Genomic DNA, 19,855 nt, shown 5'->3' with positions numbered 1-19,855 from the left:
GGGATTAACCAGGAGGGGGCGCTGTAGGGGCTAAGTGTGTACCTACTGTGGGGGGGGGCTTGGCTGTGTGTGTGACGTCACTGATCGTCGCTCCCTAACACAGGGAACAGACGATCAGTGACAGCCACACTAGGAAGAACGGAGAAGATTTGTTTACACTCACCCCTCCCCGTTCTTCCTCTCTGTGACCGGATTGCGGGTCCCTCGGGCTCGGTCACAGAGGACAGGACCGGGTTTGCGAGCACGACGTGCTCGCGACCCACGACTGGTCATCTTAAAAGGGGACGTACCTGTACGTCCATGTGCCCAGTCGTGCCATTCTGCCGACGTAGTCGTGCGGCGGTCCTTAACCGGTTAAAATTACTATTGCTTATTATTCACAATATGTAAATAATCAAATGTACACAAGTGCTTTTTTAGAACCTTCTTTGCCCTGGATTTTCATACATGGACTAAGAATCATTTCAGATTGCAATGATGCAAATAAAATTATCCTGCACTGTAATATTGTTAAACAGAGCTTCTGGGAATTTAAGAAGAAATGATGCAAGGTACAAGGGTCAGCAAATGAAATATTGTTTAAATTGAATCTACAGTATGTCCAGATTGTGAGAATGTCTGTCTAAAATGGATGTGATCTGTATGTGACTCCAGCATGGATATAGGTCAGATGGTGTCTGCTGTGTGATGGATACTGTGTCAGATTTGCCCTGTGTGTTCTTAGGAACCCATAACCTTCTTTTTCTAGAATGCCGTGCAAAGACGCTGCAGAATTTTGAGATTTCCAGAATTTAATTAACCCCCATTTTGTAGTTGTTTATCTATTTGCACTGTAATACTGATATGTTCACTGCATGTACTCTAAGGCCCCGTACACACGTCCGAGGAACTCGACGGGCAAAACACATCGTTTTGCTCGTCGAGTTCCTTGTGAAGCCGCCGAGGATCTCGGCGAGCCAACTTTCCTCATTGAACAACGAGGAACTAGAGAACTTGTTCTCTATTTGGCTCGCCGAGGAACTCGTCGGCTTCCTCGGCCGAAAGTGTACACACGGCCGGGTTTCTCGGCAGAATTTAGCTCCGATCGAGTTTCTGGCTGAATTCTGCCGAGAAACTCGGTCGTGTGTACGGGGCCTTATACGCAGGAGCCCGGAAGCCAATACTCTTACAGACTTATAGCTGTTGCTTACATTTTCTTTTCCCTTGTAGTCACTGAAAGTTTATATTTAAAGGAAACCCGTAGTCTGTTACAATGCTGACTTTCTGCAAATGCTATGTGTCTGGGGGTCATACCTGGGGGGTTTGCCTGTATATTGTTCTGACTTTACTTTGCCTTTCCTCATATGTATACACAGTATTTTCCAAGTCAGAATTCTAAAAAAGGTACAGAAGGCAGAAGGTCATCATAATAGCCAAGCAACCAGCAGAAAAAGGTCAGCCATGGCAAACCCCTTTTTTTCCAGGAAAGGCTGGCTTCTGAATTCTAAGTTAACTTGCCCATTCCTGATAACATAGGTGATGAAAACAGATGTCTAATTCATATATTAGAAATCTGCGTCTGAAAGTTTTCTATTAAATGACCACATAATAACATTTTTGTGATTTGACACCAGTTGGAATCTGGCATAAGCCACGGACGATGGATGGAAATGTGACCATTACCTTGGTAAGGTTAGATTCTGCACACAGAGGTGACGGGCACTCGCAATGGGCAATGCCTCCAACCACCACACACGTTGCACCAAACTGGCACTGGATATCATTACAGGATTTGGGAGCTGATGGATCTGGAAATAAGATGCACAAAGTCAGCAGAACAAATGATTAGCGACAAACAACTTACAAGCCAATACATACACATTTCTGTTGCCAAAAATGTATTTATAAAAATGTAATGTTATCAAAATGATATACAGGACCAACGAAAACAGCAGATTGACCATAAACATTATTTAAACCAGGTCTCCTAGTAGATATCCAAGGCAGGCATGCACCATAAAACTTCATGAAAATACACAGGTCTGTATTACATAACGTCTTTCTGTCCCTCAGCTCCCCACACACACTTTCCAGCAATTCCTAACTGTCAAAATGACAGCCTGGAGTTTCTGTGTGAATACAGGAGCTGTAATAGCAGCTGCTTTTTTCAAAACAAAAATGAACCATTATGCACAGGGTTTACGAACACTGTTAGACAAAAGACGAAGCGATACAAAGTAACATTATTACTTTTGTATCCACACTGTTTCACCTATCTGCAGATCAAAGGGTTGGGGCACAGTAATGTGGCAATTGATGGGGCACAGTAATGTGGCAATTGATGGGGCACAGAAATGCGGCAATTGATGGGGCACAGAAATGCGGCAATTGATGGGGCACAGAAATGCGGCAATTGATGGGGCACAGAAATGCGGCAATTGATGGGACACAGAAATGCGACAATTGATGGGGCACAGTAATGCAGCAATTGATGGGGCACAGTAATGCAGCAATTGATGGGGCACAGTGATGCTGCAAGTGATGGGGCAAAGTAATGCTGCAAGTGATGGGGCACAGTAATGCTGCAATTAATGGGGCACAGTAATTCTACATTGATGGTGCACAGTAAGGCTGCAAGTGATGGGGCACAGTAAGGCTGCATTAATGGGGCACTGTAAGGCCCCATACACACGATAGAATTTATCCGCGAATACGGTCCAGCGGACCTTTTCCGCGGATAAATCCTCTCGAGGATTTCGGCGGATTTTCATGCGATGGAGTGTACACACCATCGCATTGAAATCCGCGCCGAAATCCTCTGGCGATGACGTGTCGCGCCGTCGCCGCGATTATGACGCGGTGACGTGCGCGACGCTGTCATATAAGGAATTCCACGCATGCGTCGAATCATTACGACGCATGCGGGGGATCCCTTCGGACGGATGGATCCGGTGAGTCTATACAGACCAGCGGATCCATCCGTTGGGATGGACTCCAGCAGATGAATATGTTCTGCATGTCAGCGAATATTCGATCTGCTGGAATCCATCCCAGGGGAGATATATCCGCGGAAACAGATCCGCTGGCGTGTACACACCATAGGATCTATCCGCTGAAACCCATTTGCTGGGATTTATCTGCGGATGGATTCTATGGTGTGTACGGGGCCTAAGGCTGCGTTCACAGGCACATTGAGGCTGCGTTCACGGGCACACTGAGGCTGCACAGATGGGTACTGATATGCTTTATGTTACTATTGTTAAAGTTGTTAATATTTATTTTTGGAACTTAATTCTGCTTAAAATATTTGACAGTGTAATTTCATGAGATAATTTACAAGGGCGTGTTTAGGGGCGGACTTAGGGGTGGGGCAGGGATGGTGTTGGATGGAGAAACTGGTGGCGAGTAACTCTTAAGGCCTGGCTAGTGGCTCAGGACTTGAAATTTTGAGCCCTGCTATAGATGATTAATCTCTCTAACAGGTGGCACATACAGCAATAAATAAGTTTACCATTTAGTTACAACTTAAGTAATGACAAGTTATTGAAGGATCAATAGGCCCATTTGGAGATTTTTGTTACAAGAGTAGGGGTATTTTCCTGGGGGATGTAGTGGCGCTTGCAAATACTAAAAACCGACAATAATTTAAAACAATAAAATATTCTAAACAATGATTCCTAAAGTATGAGAGTGAGTCCGTCCTCTACTGGGGTAAAAATGTGTAACACTCGAGGTCTATGCCCAAAGAATACCATCCAACATCAATAATTAGATGTGGAAGGAACTGCGAGTGAATAAATAATGAAATCCAATGGATAAAAGTGCCTGACTGGCCGCACAGTGTACATGGGATAATAATCCTTTTTTTTAAAATATGTGTCATAAATCCTTAAAGTGCTTGATGAAAAACAAGTGCAAAGTGCTAATAATTAAAACAATAATAGCAGTGAATGAAAGCTCCAGCTCTCCTGGAAAGTGGTTAATTACTAATTAGCAAACACATGCAGGAAAAAGCAACAACTGAAAAGAAGTCCAAAAATGCAAGTGTCCTAAAAACCTAAACGGTTCAATCATAAAACTGTTGTTTTTCTGTGCAATGAAAAAGATATAATAATATAATAATAAAATAAAAAATAAAATAAAAAAATAAAAAAATAAAAAAATAATAAATAATAGTCCAAAAACAGATAGTACAATATCACTGCAGGATTAGTGATAGTGAATAAAACTATATCCAGTGCACAATCAAGTGATAATGAAAATATTAAAAATAAAGTCCAAAGTGCAAAGTGCATCTGTGCTCCATTCAACAATTCAGATGATCAGTGGTTAATTCAGTGAAGACTTGTTACATTGTGCTCATTCAATGAAGACTTGTTACATTGTGCTCATATGTCTGTGAATCAAACCAGCCCGATTTTCCTCAGTGTGGGGATTATTTTTACCAGCCTCTTACCTTCTTGAGGCTTTTACCAAGCCTGTAACAGGAGCTGCTCTGCAGTCACATAAATACAATCCAGGATCCAAAGACGGCTCACACTCCTCCCCATTCAGGCTCTCAAAAAGAAACACAGGAATGCCTCCATAGCATAAAACCACAGGATATCAGTTTAATAAAGAAAAACGAATACACTCACAAACATTGCTGTGTTAAACAGCGTGTGTACAATCGAGTGTCACCGCTCTGCGGCCGCAAAGCAGGTGACTTCACCAGCAAGCCCTCTGTGTCCTCCTCACGCGTATCGCGACAGCCCTACGTCGCTTAATCATAGGATAGATAGGATATCCTATGTACAATCGAGTGTCACCGCTCTGCGGCCGCAAAGCAGGTGACTTCACCAGCAAGCCCTCTGTGTCCTCCTCACGCGTATCGCGACAGCCCTACGTCGCTTAATCATAGGATAGATAGGATATCCTATGATTAAGCGACGTAGGGCTGTCGCGATACGCGTGAGGAGGACACAGAGGGCTTGCTGGTGAAGTCACCTGCTTTGCGGCCGCAGAGCGGTGACACTCGATTGTACACACGCTGTTTAACACAGCAATGTTTGTGAGTGTATTCGTTTTTCTTTATTAAACTGATATCCTGTGGTTTTATGCTATGGAGGCATTCCTGTGTTTCTTTTTGAGAGCCTGAATGGGGAGGAGTGTGAGCCGTCTTTGGATCCTGGATTGTATTTATGTGACTGCAGAGCAGCTCCTGTTACAGGCTTGGTAAAAGCCTCAAGAAGGTAAGAGGCTGGTAAAAATAATCCCCACACTGAGGAAAATCGGGCTGGTTTGATTCACAGACATATGAGCACAATGTAACAAGTCTTCATTGAATGAGCACAATGTAACAAGTCTTCACTGAATTAACCACTGATCATCTGAATTGTTGAATGGAGCACAGATGCACTTTGGACTTTATTTTTAATATTTTCATTATCACTTGATTGTGCACTGGATATAGTTTTATTCACTATCACTAATCCTGCAGTGATATTGTACTATCTGTTTTTGGACTATTATTTATTATTTTTTTATTTTATTTTTTATTTTATTATTATATTATTATATCTTTTTCATTGCACAGAAAAACAACAGTTTTATGATTGAACCGTTTAGGTTTTTAGGACACTTGCATTTTTGGACTTCTTTTCAGTTGTTGCTTTTTCCTGCATGTGTTTGCTAATTAGTAATTAACCACTTTCCAGGAGAGCTGGAGCTTTCATTCACTGCTATTATTGTTTTAATTATTAGCACTTTGCACTTGTTTTTCATCAAGCACTTTAAGGATTTATGACACATATTTTTTAAAAAAAGGATTATTATCCCATGTACACTGTGCGGCCAGTCAGGCACTTTTATCCATTGGATTTCATTATTTATTCACTCGCAGTTCCTTCCACATCTAATTATTGATGTTGGATGGTATTTTTTGGGCATAGACCTCGAGTGTTACACATTTTTACCCCAGTAGAGGACGGACTCACTCTCATACTTTAGGAATCATTGTTTAGAATATTTTATTGTTTTAAATTATTGTCGGTTTTTAGTATTTGCAAGCGCCACTACATCCCCCTGTCTATCATATGCTGTCAGTGCGTGAGCACTATTAGTTGTGGCTGCTGCTTGATTGTAACTTTTAATTTATTTGTACCACTATATATATTTTTTCCCGGGTTAGGCTGGTTTGCGCATTAGTTCCCCCCTTGTTTTATAGGGGTATTTTCCTGCTGTCCTTTTAAGATATCTGGACCACCTCCCTAATTATATAAAATGTTTCAATAACCACACGTTTTAGGGTTCCTATATTATGGTATTTGTGAATTGTCTTTGACATCAATTTGGCTATAACTTTTGATACATGTGGAATGCAGTGTTAAATTCATTTTGTGGAGCAGTGTATTTTGTGGAGCAGTGTATACTTATTGTTGCTTTTTCTATGCATGACTCTGCTTTTCTTTCACTCCTTCACTCAAATAAATGTGAAATAAATGTGAAATATCTCAACCACATCCCAAAAAGATCTCAAACTGGCCATTAATTGATGTCAAAAGCAACCCATTTTTCTGCATTTGATTTTCAAATCAAGCCCCTTACAGTACACTAGCCCTTAGAATCTTGTGAGAGTATACTACAGCTTTCAGCAAAATTAGACAAGAACAGGGCTTTTGTATGACCTCACAGTCAGAAGCAGGCACCCTGGTAAGGGGTTTCATTAGAGATTTTCGGTTTGGAATTTCTAGGCCAAACCTTATTGCTTCTCTTAGGTAGGATCACCACCAGGGGAGTTTTTTTGGTTCATTCATGTGGGCATTAAAGTAAACCTGTTGCTTAACTCTGCATAGGTCAAGCACAAGTTCACATTAACCACTTCCATACCGGGCCTATTCTGGCACTCCTCTCCCACAAGTAAAAAATGTTTTTGCTAGAAAATCACTCAGAGCCCCCAAACAGTTTATATTTTTTAGCAGAGACTCTAGGGAATAAAATGGCGATCGTTGCAACTTTTGTATGTCACACGGTATTTGCACAGGAATTTTTCAAACGCTAAAAAAAAAAAAAAAAAAAAACACAGGAAAGTTAGCCCATTTTTTTTGTATAAAATGTGAAATATGATGTTACGCAGAGTAAATAGATACCTAGCATGTCATGCTTTAAAATTGCGTACATGTGTAATGGTACTTAACAATCTCTTTGGCGACGCTTTAACATTTTTTACAGGTTACCAGCTTAACGTTACAGAGGAAGTCTTGGGATAGAATTGTTGCTCTTGCTCTAATGCACACGGCGATACCTCACATGTGTGATTTGGATGCCGTTTACACATGTGGACTTATGTATGCGTTCGCTTCTTGCGTAATCACACGGGGATGAGGACGCAAAAATGAAAACAATTTTTGTTTATTTTACTTGTGTGTATATATATATATATATATATATATATATATATATATATATATATATATATATATATATATATATAGAAGAACAGAATAGGTGTGTGTGTGTATGTATGTATATATATATATATATATATATATATATGAATATATATATATATATTCTGTATAGCAGCACATTGGCTTAGTGGTTAGAAGCTCTGGCTGAGTTGTCAGTTCAAATCTCAACCATGACACTACCTGCCTGGAGTTTTCATGTTCTCCCTGTGCCTGCATGGATTTCCATGGGGTACTCTGGTTTCCGTCCACACTACAAAGACATGCTAGTAAGGTAATTGGCCCTAGTATGTGTATGCAGATTTAGGGACCTTAAATTGTAAGCTTCTAGAGAGCAGGGACCGATCTGAATGAACAATATATGGTATGTAAAGCACTGCATAAATTGTTGGCACAAGTACTTCAAATAAATATTATATACAGGCATACCCCGCTTTAAGTACACTCACTTTACATACACTCGCGAGTAAGGACATACCCGTAAGTGTATGTAAAGTGCCTTACAAGCACTGTACAGACATTTTGCAGCCGCAGTAGAAGGAGCTGAAGCTCAGAGAGCATAGCCCGCCCTGTTCCAGTGTGCCCCTGACACCCCCACTACAGCCCCTGAGACCTCAACTACAGCTCCTAACACCCCCACCACACCCCCTGACCCCTCACTACACCCTATAAGTGAAAAAAGGTATTGTTTCACTTTAAGTACATTTTCGTTTTACATACATGCTCTGGTCCCAAGTGGGGTATGCCTGTATACAGTTTGTGCACGTATAATAGATAGATAGATATAAATCTAGTAATAAAAGGTAAAAAGGTGAAATGACATTCTCACATTTACCTAGTCACTTACAAGAAAAGGTTTATGGTTTTGTGATGGATAGATATAATACAAATTATTTTCTTGTGTGTAACCAGGTAAGCTTTTGAGTGTCATTTTACCTTGTATTACTTGCATGATAGCTAAAGCATCAAGTAAACACTGCAGTTTGCTAGAGAGAAGAGAAAGCATTTTATCACAGACAGACTGGACACAGAGCTGACTACACAGTCTGGGTAATTGTAAAACACTGTCAGATTTAATTTTGCTGTGTTTTTCTGCCTGCTCAAATCTGTTTTCATTCTGCTGTAGCCACCGTAGAAGGTAAATCATTATTGATTATGCCATCAACCTATAGAAAATCTATGAACAAGCTTTGTCCTCCTGGCCACATGATCGTAACCCAGAACATCAATAATTTTTTTTGACTCAGTAAGGAGGAGGCAGGCTGTTATTTTGGGCAATTCCTGTACAATTTAGTTTTAATTTTTCACCCAATAACAACTCAACAAAACAACAGAGTTAGCCATTCATATCCATCTTGTACAACCTGTACTCCCCTGCCCTCCCTTACCCATTATGTTACCATCACCTGGTTAAGGTTATTGGCAATTGTGAGTGTATACAACTGGTTTTAATTATCCCAGCTTATCATGAGCCATGGTTTCCAGACCTTATTAAACTCAATTGGGCAGGCTGGACTATTTTTTTATATTCAAGAAATACATTATTTAAAAACTGGTGGTATATCTTTTGGTCTGGTGATTTACAACAAACCTGAATAAGCAGCATGGCAGATAAAAAACACTTGCGTGATTCCTACCCTGCTAGACACCCAAGATGTCTACTTTCTTACCCTGCTCACAGCCGTTCAAGCCAGGTTTTCGACCATCTGGGCATTGGCTGCATTTCAAACCAGAAATTCCTGTCTTACAGGAGCAAAGACCTGTCATCTGCTCGCAGTCATCACGCACCGCTCCAACTGGATCACAATTGCATGCTGTAAAACAAAAGGGTTGATAAAATGTAATTGTACCCATAGGTTTAAGTCAACAGAACTGCTGAATGATCATTTTCTTGAATGATCATGAAAAAACCATGCACGCTCTTATGATCTGAGCATACGTGTTTCTACACTTAATACAGACCCCGGACACAAGCCTCATCTTAGTGGAATGACAGCAGTTAGCCAGCAACATCCATTCCACCCCTCACACTACTGAGATAGGTCAACCAGAGTGTGTCAGATGCCTGATAAAGTAACTATAATTTTATATTACTGGCTACCTTAAGATCAAAACAATATTCAATACATATAATCCATATATAATTTAGGCTATAGAATGAGCTCCTGTCTGTGCACCTTTCTTAATGTTACACAAAGTTGATTTGAAGAACCCAGCTTCAGCCCCATTCCCTTTTTTTCCTGCAGATCTAGTGATTCCCCACCTATCTAGCTCAGCTGTGTCTGTCAAGCTGCTACGCTGACAGACTCTTGGCTTGGATTATATAACTGACAACTGGCTGCCTGTGGGGCAGACATGACCAACTAGACTCTCCTGGACAGTGCACGGAAAAGCACTCGCGGCTGCATCCTGTCTTTTGCACTTCATTGTTTTATTGCAGTGTTGTAAAAAGCTGCAACAGGATCTAAAGGGACAACTTTGATATGATACAACGAGGGACATGCTGGGGTCCTCTAATAATGATACTGCCGGCATCTAAGTGTTGGTGAGAGATGCCATACAGCCATCCATCAAGCCTCTGCAGCCTGGCTCTTCATTGCGTAATTTAGTCTCATGCCTTTAGCTCTATACGCTTGAATCAATCCTTGCCTCAGGCTTTCACAATCCGACGGGACTCATGGATTCAGGACAACTGTTCCAAAATGTTAAGACTGTGTCTAAAAACTGCTGTTACAGTGAAACTTAAACACAATGTATCGTGCCTATGAAAATGGATCATTAGCTATATAATACTGGTTAGCTGCGATGTTTTACTATCAAAAGCAAATCGTGTACAATTTGATTATTGCAAAGCTTCTCTGAAGTAACCAGTGGAAGTGAGATACAATGTACTTTTCCTTTACTTAAATCAGATATTCACATACAAATCTTCAGGTAATCATTAGAAGTAGAGAGTTTACACAGAAAAATTACAATATGGCTTTAGTAGTGCTGCTGGCTTAAGACTAGCCAAGAAGCCCTGAAGGCAATTTAATAATGCAAGTAAACCTAGAATCTGTCATAGCACACAGGAATGACTCATGCTTTTTAGAGTCCCTTTTTCGCCTTTTCTGCCAAACTTCCCTTCAGCCAAAACTTTTCTGGTTCGAAGAGGTTGCGGAAGAAATAGAATTTCTTTCAGATTTTCATTACTGTCACCATTCGGGAGACTTTCACACATTTTCTTTACCATGACACCATGAAAAGAAACTATGGCCACAGATGTACCTAGGTAAGGTAAATGTGTATATATATAGCAATAATGATTCCCTTTTTCATTGTGCATTACAACGGGATTGTTGTTCTTACCATAAAATTCATTTTTTTTTAGTTTGTTAAAGACACAAAATTGTGTTATTCTCAGGAGCCTGGGTTATGGTGCCACCTATAGGAGGAATTGGCTTTTGGTCAGCCAGGTGTAAACCCTCCCACTCTCATCGAGGAGTGTGTTGACTGAGGAGAGACACTGCAGGCTGCTTCACAACTGTTTGTGGACCGTAAAGCTCCATTCACACCTGAGTGTATTGATTTATTGGCGTTTTTTGTATGCTTTCTTAAAGCATTTTAGAAGTGTATTACAAGCATTTTACAGCTTCAGGCGCTAGGAAGAGGAGAGGGAGAGGAAATCAGGGGTGGCGAGCTTTTATTTGAGCGTTTTATGAGCAGTTTACTGCTCGAGTCAGGCATTTCTATTGAAGTCTATGGGTCCAAAAACGCTTGTAATCTGCCAAATAGAAGCTGATGTAGTTTTTTGAGCTTCATACGTTTTGCTTCAGACAACAGAATGCTCATATGTGAATAGAGGCCATTGAAATGAATTGAAGTTTGCTGGTTGGGCGTTTTGGAGCTACAGAGCTAAGCGTTCTACAAGCTGAAAATCACTCGGGTGTGAACGGGGGCCTAAGCTACAGAGACTAGATAAAGTGGGACTGCTACCCTTGTGTTTCTGACATCGAGGCAACTTAAGTTAATGGAAATCAAGAAAAAAACCTTAGGCACTCAAAAAACAGCTAAAAGGAGAGGTGACCAGAGCTGTTTGTGGGATTGCTTTACTAAACCGTGACAGTAAAAAATCTGGTGCAGCTGTGCATGGTAGCCAATCAGCTTCTAACTTCAACTTGTTCAATTGAGCTTTGATTAAAAAAAAAAAAAACCTGGAAGCTGAATGGTTCCTATGCAGAGCTGCACCAGATTTTGTACTCTCTAGTTTTAGTAAATCAACCCTTATGTCACTATAGGCGAGTCAAGGACTTAGGCCTCATACACACGACAGGATAGCCAGAGGACAACGGTCTGAAGGACCGTTTTCATCAGTCCAAACCGATCGTGTGTAGGCCACATAGGTTATTTAACCTTCGGTCAAAAAAATGAGAACTTGCTTTAAAATGTAACCAATGGACTGGTAACACATAGGTCAAAACTGATCGTTAGTATGCAAAAGCATCGGTTAAAAAGCCGCGCATGCTCAGAATTAAGTCGACGCATGCTTGGAAGCATTAAACTTCATTTTTTTCAGCACATGGTTGTGTTTTACGTCACCGCATTCTGACACAATCGTTTTTTTAACTGATGGTGTGTACGCACGACGGACCATCAGTCAGCTTCATCGGTTAACCAATGAGACCGGTCCGTATGGACTGATCGTGTGTACGAGGCTTTACTGAAAAAAAATACTTGTGTCCCTTGCAAATCGGAGAAATGGCAGGAAGTTCCCAATGCTCAGCCACGTCATAAAAGAGTTCTAATGCCGCGTATACATGACCCCCACATCTAATGATTGGTAAGCTGTAATATAATCTCACAAAACATAATACATTTTGGGTTTTGGGTTTAATACCCAATACCTAAGCTCAAAAACATATGATAAAAACATTTAGACTTTGAATATTATATGTAAACAAAGCAATGAGCTGTAACCATCAGCAGCCAGAAATATTTCCATAGTCTCGCTGCTATTGCCTTTTCAGTTAAACATCTTGAATAAACACTCACGGGTACAGCCGCTCTTCTTATCCGTTACAATGCCTCGGAAGTTCCAGAAACCAGGCTCACACCGGTCACACTTCAGTCCCCCTACTCCGGGTTTACAAGAACACTGGCCAGTGGTGGGATCGCAAGTACCCCCGTAGGAGCCATGCTGGTTACACTGGCAGCTGCCTGTACAAAGCAAAATGAAAGAATGTTATTGACTGATAAGGCAATCATGTCATTTTAATTATCTGTTTCACTGCCAAAGTGAACATCCAGCTGGCAACCAAAGGTAAGAGGACACATAAAGTTATGCTCTATGTAGAGAGACATTAAATCTTTTAAGTAGCTCCATATGGCCTATTCTGCCATCAGCATTTCACAGAGTGTTGCTTGTCGGGGGACAGTGACAAGAGGTCACGGCTCCCTCCAGTGTAAAGGTTCTCATGACAGCATTTCTCATGCTGTGTTATTTAACCTTGTGGAAATCTATTGTCTTCTCACTGCACGGGAAATGCAATGCTCCAACAAATGTAGACAAGTACAGACCCCACTGCAATTTTATAAACACCTAGTTGTGTTAAAGGGAAGACTATTTTGTCTATACCTGCCACTCTTATGGATGTAAAGAGCTCATTTGGTCTAAAAAGAAAGATTTTGTTAAAAAATAAATAGCCTGTGAAGTTAAAAAAATATAAACAATTATCTTGTAATAGCAGAGGCCAATGCCTGACACTTTTTAAAGCAAACTTGGGATTTGCCCGTGGAGGTCAAAGGAAAAGGTTCACTTTAATGCCCTTTAATTGCCAGAAGACGTACTTTATGGTATGGAGGAGAATGTGACAACGCTCATGTTTGGTAATACACCTAGCAGTGTCACATAAGGGAGAGAGTCTCACGTAGGTAACAATAGGAACAACTCAGAGCTTGTATGAGTGGCTGATTGGAGTTCCAAGTAAACAAAAGTAAGGTATGTGCAGCGGTGGAGGAAAGCATTAGGGTGAATAAAGCTACTTTAAGTACTTCAATAGTGTTTTGCGGAGCTGTTATTTAGCGATGGAGACACCAATGCCTTCCGGTCACCCAAACTCCATACCAGTTGAGCTAGACCTATACCCAACCCAAAAATGTTTGCCATCTATCCTTTTTGGGTCCTGGAAATTAAGGGAATCTGCAAAACCATTGGGAAGTGTTTTATGCAGTGATAAAAGTAAACTGCAATTTTTAAACTTTTGTGTATTTGGTATTTATGATAATAATCCACAAACAGACTTGCGGGTGCAACCTCTAATGGCTGCATGTCAACCAACACAATCCATACCGTTAAAGTAACATCACTGCAAGAAAATTATTTTTTCAAAATACTAACCTGCAAATTTTATTGAATTTCAGATTGTGTGCTAAATGATCTAGAATAGGTTTTGTTCTGTGACACACCAATTTACAAATAATAAGTATGGGACACAGGGGTTCACAGCCTTGTAATGGGGAAGAAGGGCAATAGCAAAGTCATAGTGCTGATTTCTAGAAGTATAGTATTGGAACATATTGAGCAATATGACTGCCCATATGTACACGCACAATTAAAATCTATAAGAATGCGTATTTCTAAAATAGGAAAAATAAGGACACGTCTCTTTTAAATACCAAGCAGGTGACAAGAAGCTAGAAACCCCGGAAGGTTAATAAATTGAGCCGCCTCCTCCTGTTTATGTTTACTTAATCTGGTTATTTATCACAGCGAGCAGTGCGGCCAAAGAACTAATATTTTCCTAAGAGCAGACAATAATCTGCCAGCCCTGCCGTGAAATGTCATCTCCTGCAAGCAAAACTATGACTTATTTAACTGTTGTGCCATCTGAGTCTGCTGAGCGGAACACTTGGCTCTCTTAAAAAAAAAAGGGTTAACGAGTCAAAGCTTACAATGACGACACAGTGAGCAATATGTTACTGTGTATTTTTCTGCATTCAAACCACTGCTATTAATAACAGCGCACAGTAACACAGCAGGTGACAACACGGGTCCTGGAACAGCTGGCACAGAATGCAGCCGATCCCATCTGTAGAGGTGTGGAGACGGTAAAAAAAAAAAAGAGACAAGATGGATTTCTAAGAGTCTGTTTGACTTTGGGGATGAGCGGATTAATCTTCGGCTGCCTGGTGGAAACAAGATATAAAGGAAGTATCTGTTTTTCTCAGCCCCCCAGCCAGCACTGGTACAGCAGAACATCCAAGGAGGAGAGTAAGGGGACAGCAAGGACAGCAGTTGTCTAAGGACGGGTCTAACAGGTGCTGTGTAAAGAGAGGTTTGTGATGAGCAGAGATCGATTTGGTTTTCTATTGACTTCCCTTTGGAAGGAACACATTTCGACAAATAATTCTAGCTGGAAAGTCCATCTGTGACTTCAGCACAATGACAAATCAGCCCACTCCGGGGCGCTATTTAAAACCCCAGAAAAAATAAGTGACGTTTGAAAAGAGAACGTCACCAGTTTTTTTTTTTTTTTTTCCTTTAAAGTTTACATTTTGAGCTAAAGCATTTTTAGTATACAAAAGATCAAGTGTTTTTGTTTCTCTTTTGTGTAAATTTTGAAGCACAACTGCATTCTGACAATTTATTAACATAATACAAGGAACTAAAAAAAGGATTCATAAAAATACATTTAGCCTATGTTGCTTTTGATTTTACCCAAAATGTGTCATTATGCACTACTTCTGGAATGGCTTTTTGTGCACAGGCTCAGTGACAGACCGCCCATAGTATAATAGAAAAAAGAAAGGGATCACATGGTGTACAGACTTGTCTGCAGATTACAACCAAATGTAAAGAAGAAAATTAAGAAAGCAACAGTATTTGTAAAAAAAATGTAGTCTTACATTACATTTTGTAATATATTTTCAATCCATATCAAAATAAACTCTCACTTTAAATTCAGCTAAATAAAGTCTTACAATTTGTTTACTTTAGTAAGCAGCCACAGCCTGGGTAGAAAAGCCTGTGTTGTGCCTGCATGCAGCAGAGTAGGACCCTTTTTCTCTGTGTAGAAATAATGGCTTCTCTGATCCAACACCAACTTCCCTCCCTGCCCCCCCGAGTTAGAGCTAGAACTTTCCAATCAGCCGGGAGCCTGAAGGCCCGTACACACGAAATTAGCAGCCGACCAGCTCCCGATTCTCAGCCAATGGCGGAGGAGGTCACGATACTAACGTCAGACTGATAGTACAGGAATGGAGCTGCGAGTTTGTTTTCATTCGATCCAAAAACTAGTAGTGTGTAACAGGCTTGATGCTTGCTGAATGCAGGGATTCAAGTTCTGACTCAACGGGAGGGGGGGGGGGGGGGTGTTTCACTCCCTGCGGAGAGACCACTGCTTCTACACAGGGAGAAAAGTCCTTCTTATTGTATACTCAGGTTGTGGCTACTTTCTAAATAAAACAAACTGTAAGTTTCTGAACACCCCATTGGCTATAAAATACACCTAAAACCTGTATTTCCTTATCCTCATCCCCATTTTCTTACACTAAAAGAAAAAAAAAACCTTCATCTATAACTCCTCCCAGACAGGAGGCAAGGTTTGATCATTTCCCACTCTGCATTAAGACGACAAGTCTTTACAGACCTAGTAGGACAATTTTAGTAGGACATACTGTACATACACAACATGTATTATACCACTTTACTGTGTTAAAGCAGAGGTCTGAGCAAAAAAAAAATATGTAAAACCAGCAGCTAAACAAATACTTCAGCTGCTGGCTTTTAATAATAGGACACTTACCTGTCCTGAAGTCCAGCCATATCGGCACCGCAGCTGATGTTTCCATCAGCTGTCGGGTGCTGCCGTCCCCATTACGGGTAAGAGGTACCTGGCAGTGTAGCCTTTCAGCTTCACGCCGGAAACCCTACTGCACATGTGCAAGGTCAGCTCCTCTCTCCTACTGGTCCAGCGATAGAGGAAGGAGGAGGGAGCGGCCCCAGCTGTTACGTCAATATCCGCAGCTGAGGCTTCTGGAAGTGGGAAAGGATATCTGTCAAAAGACAGGTAATCTGTCCCCCCCTCCCCCCGAAAAGGTGCCGGGGGTGGGGGGGGCTAATCAGATGAGCGGAAGTTCCACTTTTGGGTAGAACTCCGCTTTAAATTAGCAAAATAGTGGAAACACAACAAAAAAATTCATTCATACTTTAAAAGGAGCACATTTAAAACAGCTTAAATGAATACATGGGAGAAAATACATTATAACCCTCCTCCTTCCCAGTTTTATAAAGGTGTACCAAAATCATTTAAAGCCTTGTTGGCTGAGGTTCCCATTTGCTTTTTAAGGCTTCCTAAGGATAAGGTTGCTTGCATACACCAGGCTCACTAAATGATGTGTACAGAGGCATACTCAGCATTACAGCAGATGTACAGTACATGCCCCCTAGCATGTGACAGGGATCAGCAGGAGGATGGAAGTCTAAGGAGGTGCCTTCTTTATTGTAACACTGGAAAACATTGCATTCTTTCTTTTTCTACCCTCAGCACATTTGTTTGTATACATGTTTTTGCACATCTCACTATAGGCACATATTGTGTAGAAATGATATGTTTTAGGATTGCTAGCATTGAATTAACCAGGTTCTGTGTAGGAAGCAATATAACAGATATTTACGAAGGTGCATTTGTCACTGCAGTAAAACATGCTGATAGAGTGTGTAATGTATAGCTGATAGGGAAAAAAAAAAAATCATTAACAATGGTTCTTTGAGCACATATCCGATTTTGAAAAGTGAACACAAGAGCGTCTTACTTGGGCATCCGGCCAGACCCACGCCAAGGGCAGCAGTGACATTGTCAGGACAACATCCATACACCGTATGACTACAATGAGGGACCACGGGAGGGGAGCTGGTGGAAGCAGCTGTCAAAAAGAAGAAAAAAATGGTATAAGGGCATTGAGGTTGAAAGCACCACAGGAGTTGCATTTCCTTGCAGTAATCCTCTCTCAAGGCTCATTTCACTCTCCGTGGCAGATCGATGTGACAGAACTCAGAATACTTGGCATAACACATGGCAATGTAAAAGCCTAGTACACAAAGCACATTTTTCACATTAAAATGATGGAGCTGCTACTATTTCACTAAATCAAAACTGCCCTTCGAGATACAAGAGGTACTCAGCTGTTACAAAGGAAGGAGACATTTTATTTTACAGCAAGTGGAAACCAGAGACACAAAGACATATATTACAGGAGTTAAAACAGAGAACGTGTAGAAAACTCTTCAGTAAAACATTGATTTGAATTCATTGTACAGATTACAAACATGCACTGTCAAGGAAGTCATTCTTCGAGTGGAACCAACATATAAGAATCAGTTATAACCTCCGGGAACCTGTCACAAACTAATCTGCAATTTTAATACATTTTATCAATGAAAACCTTATATCTAAATTATCAGCAAATCCAGAGACAGGGGCATCTGAATTTCTACTCAAATCTCAAGAGCCTCAGCCAGCCCACATCCGGGACTCTTTATTGGTCAGCAATGCTGCCCATCACATTTGTAAACCGGTGGTAAGGTGAAAAGGGGAGAGTCCAATCATGGCTTTTAAAGGAAACATTGAGGTTCACATATAAATGCAGCTGCTCATATATTTGGGTCTGCTGATTATTTTGACACACGAGTTTCCTGGAAGGTAACTTCTGCTTCTGCGGTTTTCCCATTATCACTGGGAATAGGCCAGGTTTGGAAGAAATCTATTATGGAAAAGTACATATATTGCCGTTGTTCACCACATTCTACTGATCCTCTAGCTTTAAAGATAACTAGTCTTAGCTCAGCTTAGGTAGCTTTGTGTCATGGCCACCTATTGTTTCTATGGTTCCTCCTTTATGTCCTCCTTTATGTCAAGTCATGGGCGGTGCACTGGTTGTGCAAACATACTGCACTGGAAGTTCTTCTGCAGCCTGCACAGTGTGAACAAGCCCAAGAAAGAAAAACTCTTATCCATTTAGCCATTTTGTTGACTACTTTTCATAAGATTTTAGTTTTTCCAGTCACATTGACCTAATTGCTAATAGCCATGTCACTGGTTCCTTTGAATAAACAGAAGCATTCTTTCGTTCAAACTAAAATATGACAACAATTTTCCAATGTGGCATCTTTATCTTGTTCAAGGTGTCATGTGTGGTAACAATTCATTCCACAGGATATGATAAAATCAACCTAGCTGTTGTGTTTCTGAAATTAGCACATATTATAATAGTTAGTATGTACTGTATATATAATGAGACTTTGCATGTGGTTATATAACCCCTTCTGGAAAAAGTACACAATAAAACAGAATGACTACTATAAATGAATGACATGCATCCGGAAATATGTCTTCCTGGAGATGCTATGTTTCTTATTTACACATGCACAAAGGCTTTGTAGGATGCTAAATCCGTAAATAAAAAAAGGTTCATGTGTTATACAGTAAAGATCGCCCACATATCATTAAACATCAATACAGCCAGATTTGTTATTTTGTCTTTCAGATATCCTGTAGTATGAAAATGGAGGAAAATAATTCTGCAGGTCATATCAGTCTGAAAATTGACCTTTGGTTGGAGGCTTTGAACCACAAATCCACGTTCTCTGACAATACTTTTAAGAGGTACCACCTTTAATCTCCACTCTGTTTTCAATGCAGCAAGCAATGCTGTAAATGCCACAGGTTTTATAAACATAAAATGAGGCACTTGGCAAACACACACACCCGCCAAGCCCTTCCCCCATAACTGAGACTTGAGAATTTAAGATGTTTGCCAAAGCTGTTCTTTGTGCGGCATCACATCAAAGTTATGAGAACGGCAACATCTGAGAGCGTATGATACTGAAGGCTCAATCATTCGGATGCCTCTACCACATAGAAAACAAGTTGGATGGGACACACATTGCATGCCAAATATTTTAAAGAGAACCTGTCACAACTGGGCTTATACAACATTTTAGTCTTCATTTATTAGAACTGTGCAGACATTATTATGTGAGTTTATACCTGAAGTTTATTTAGGCTTAATTATTTTACCTGACTTTTCAGCTTGAAAGCTCATTGGTGTTATTATTCACATATTTTACTACCCTTATTAGAATCCCTAAAACATGTTTGTTTTTTGGATATTCTCAATTAATGTAAAAAAAAAAAATTCAGGCTCTTCTCGTTGTATTGGATATCAACATTGCCCCTCCTAATACAGTACAGCAATAATAATTCTGCTTTTTATAAATGCAAAAAAAATAAAAATACTGTGACTGGCATATGTTGCAGTTTTATAGTTTGTCCCAACCTGGCATTGTAATTTTCTACTAGACAGCTTGGTCTACAGTATTCACTTATATTAACTGCATACAATCATAAAAACTGCAATATTTTTTCACAATAGTTGTCCTTTATCAATAGTAC

At 40.4% G+C, this 19,855-nt stretch overlaps 1 protein-coding gene across 14 annotated transcripts in view; it reads right to left on the bottom strand.

Moving 5' to 3' along the window:
• Positions 1–19,855, bottom strand: part of AGRN (agrin) — a 578,793-nt gene that overhangs the window by 95,361 nt on the left and 463,577 nt on the right. For all 14 annotated transcript variants that reach the window (XM_040325972.1, XM_040325976.1, XM_040325970.1 and 11 more), the window contains 4 exons: positions 17,217–17,327; positions 12,456–12,620; positions 9,095–9,238; positions 1,663–1,787 (listed from right to left, as the gene is read on the bottom strand). In XM_040325972.1, coding sequence (XP_040181906.1) covers positions 1,663–1,787; positions 9,095–9,238; positions 12,456–12,620; positions 17,217–17,327 — 545 coding nt within the window. The remainder of the gene's footprint in view (positions 1–1,662; positions 1,788–9,094; positions 9,239–12,455; positions 12,621–17,216; positions 17,328–19,855) is intronic.

Source organism: Rana temporaria, chromosome 10, assembly GCF_905171775.1.
Source record: "Rana temporaria chromosome 10, aRanTem1.1, whole genome shotgun sequence".
Taxonomy (NCBI): domain Eukaryota; kingdom Metazoa; phylum Chordata; class Amphibia; order Anura; family Ranidae; genus Rana; species Rana temporaria.
This window is presented reverse-complemented; position numbering and strand designations above follow the sequence as displayed.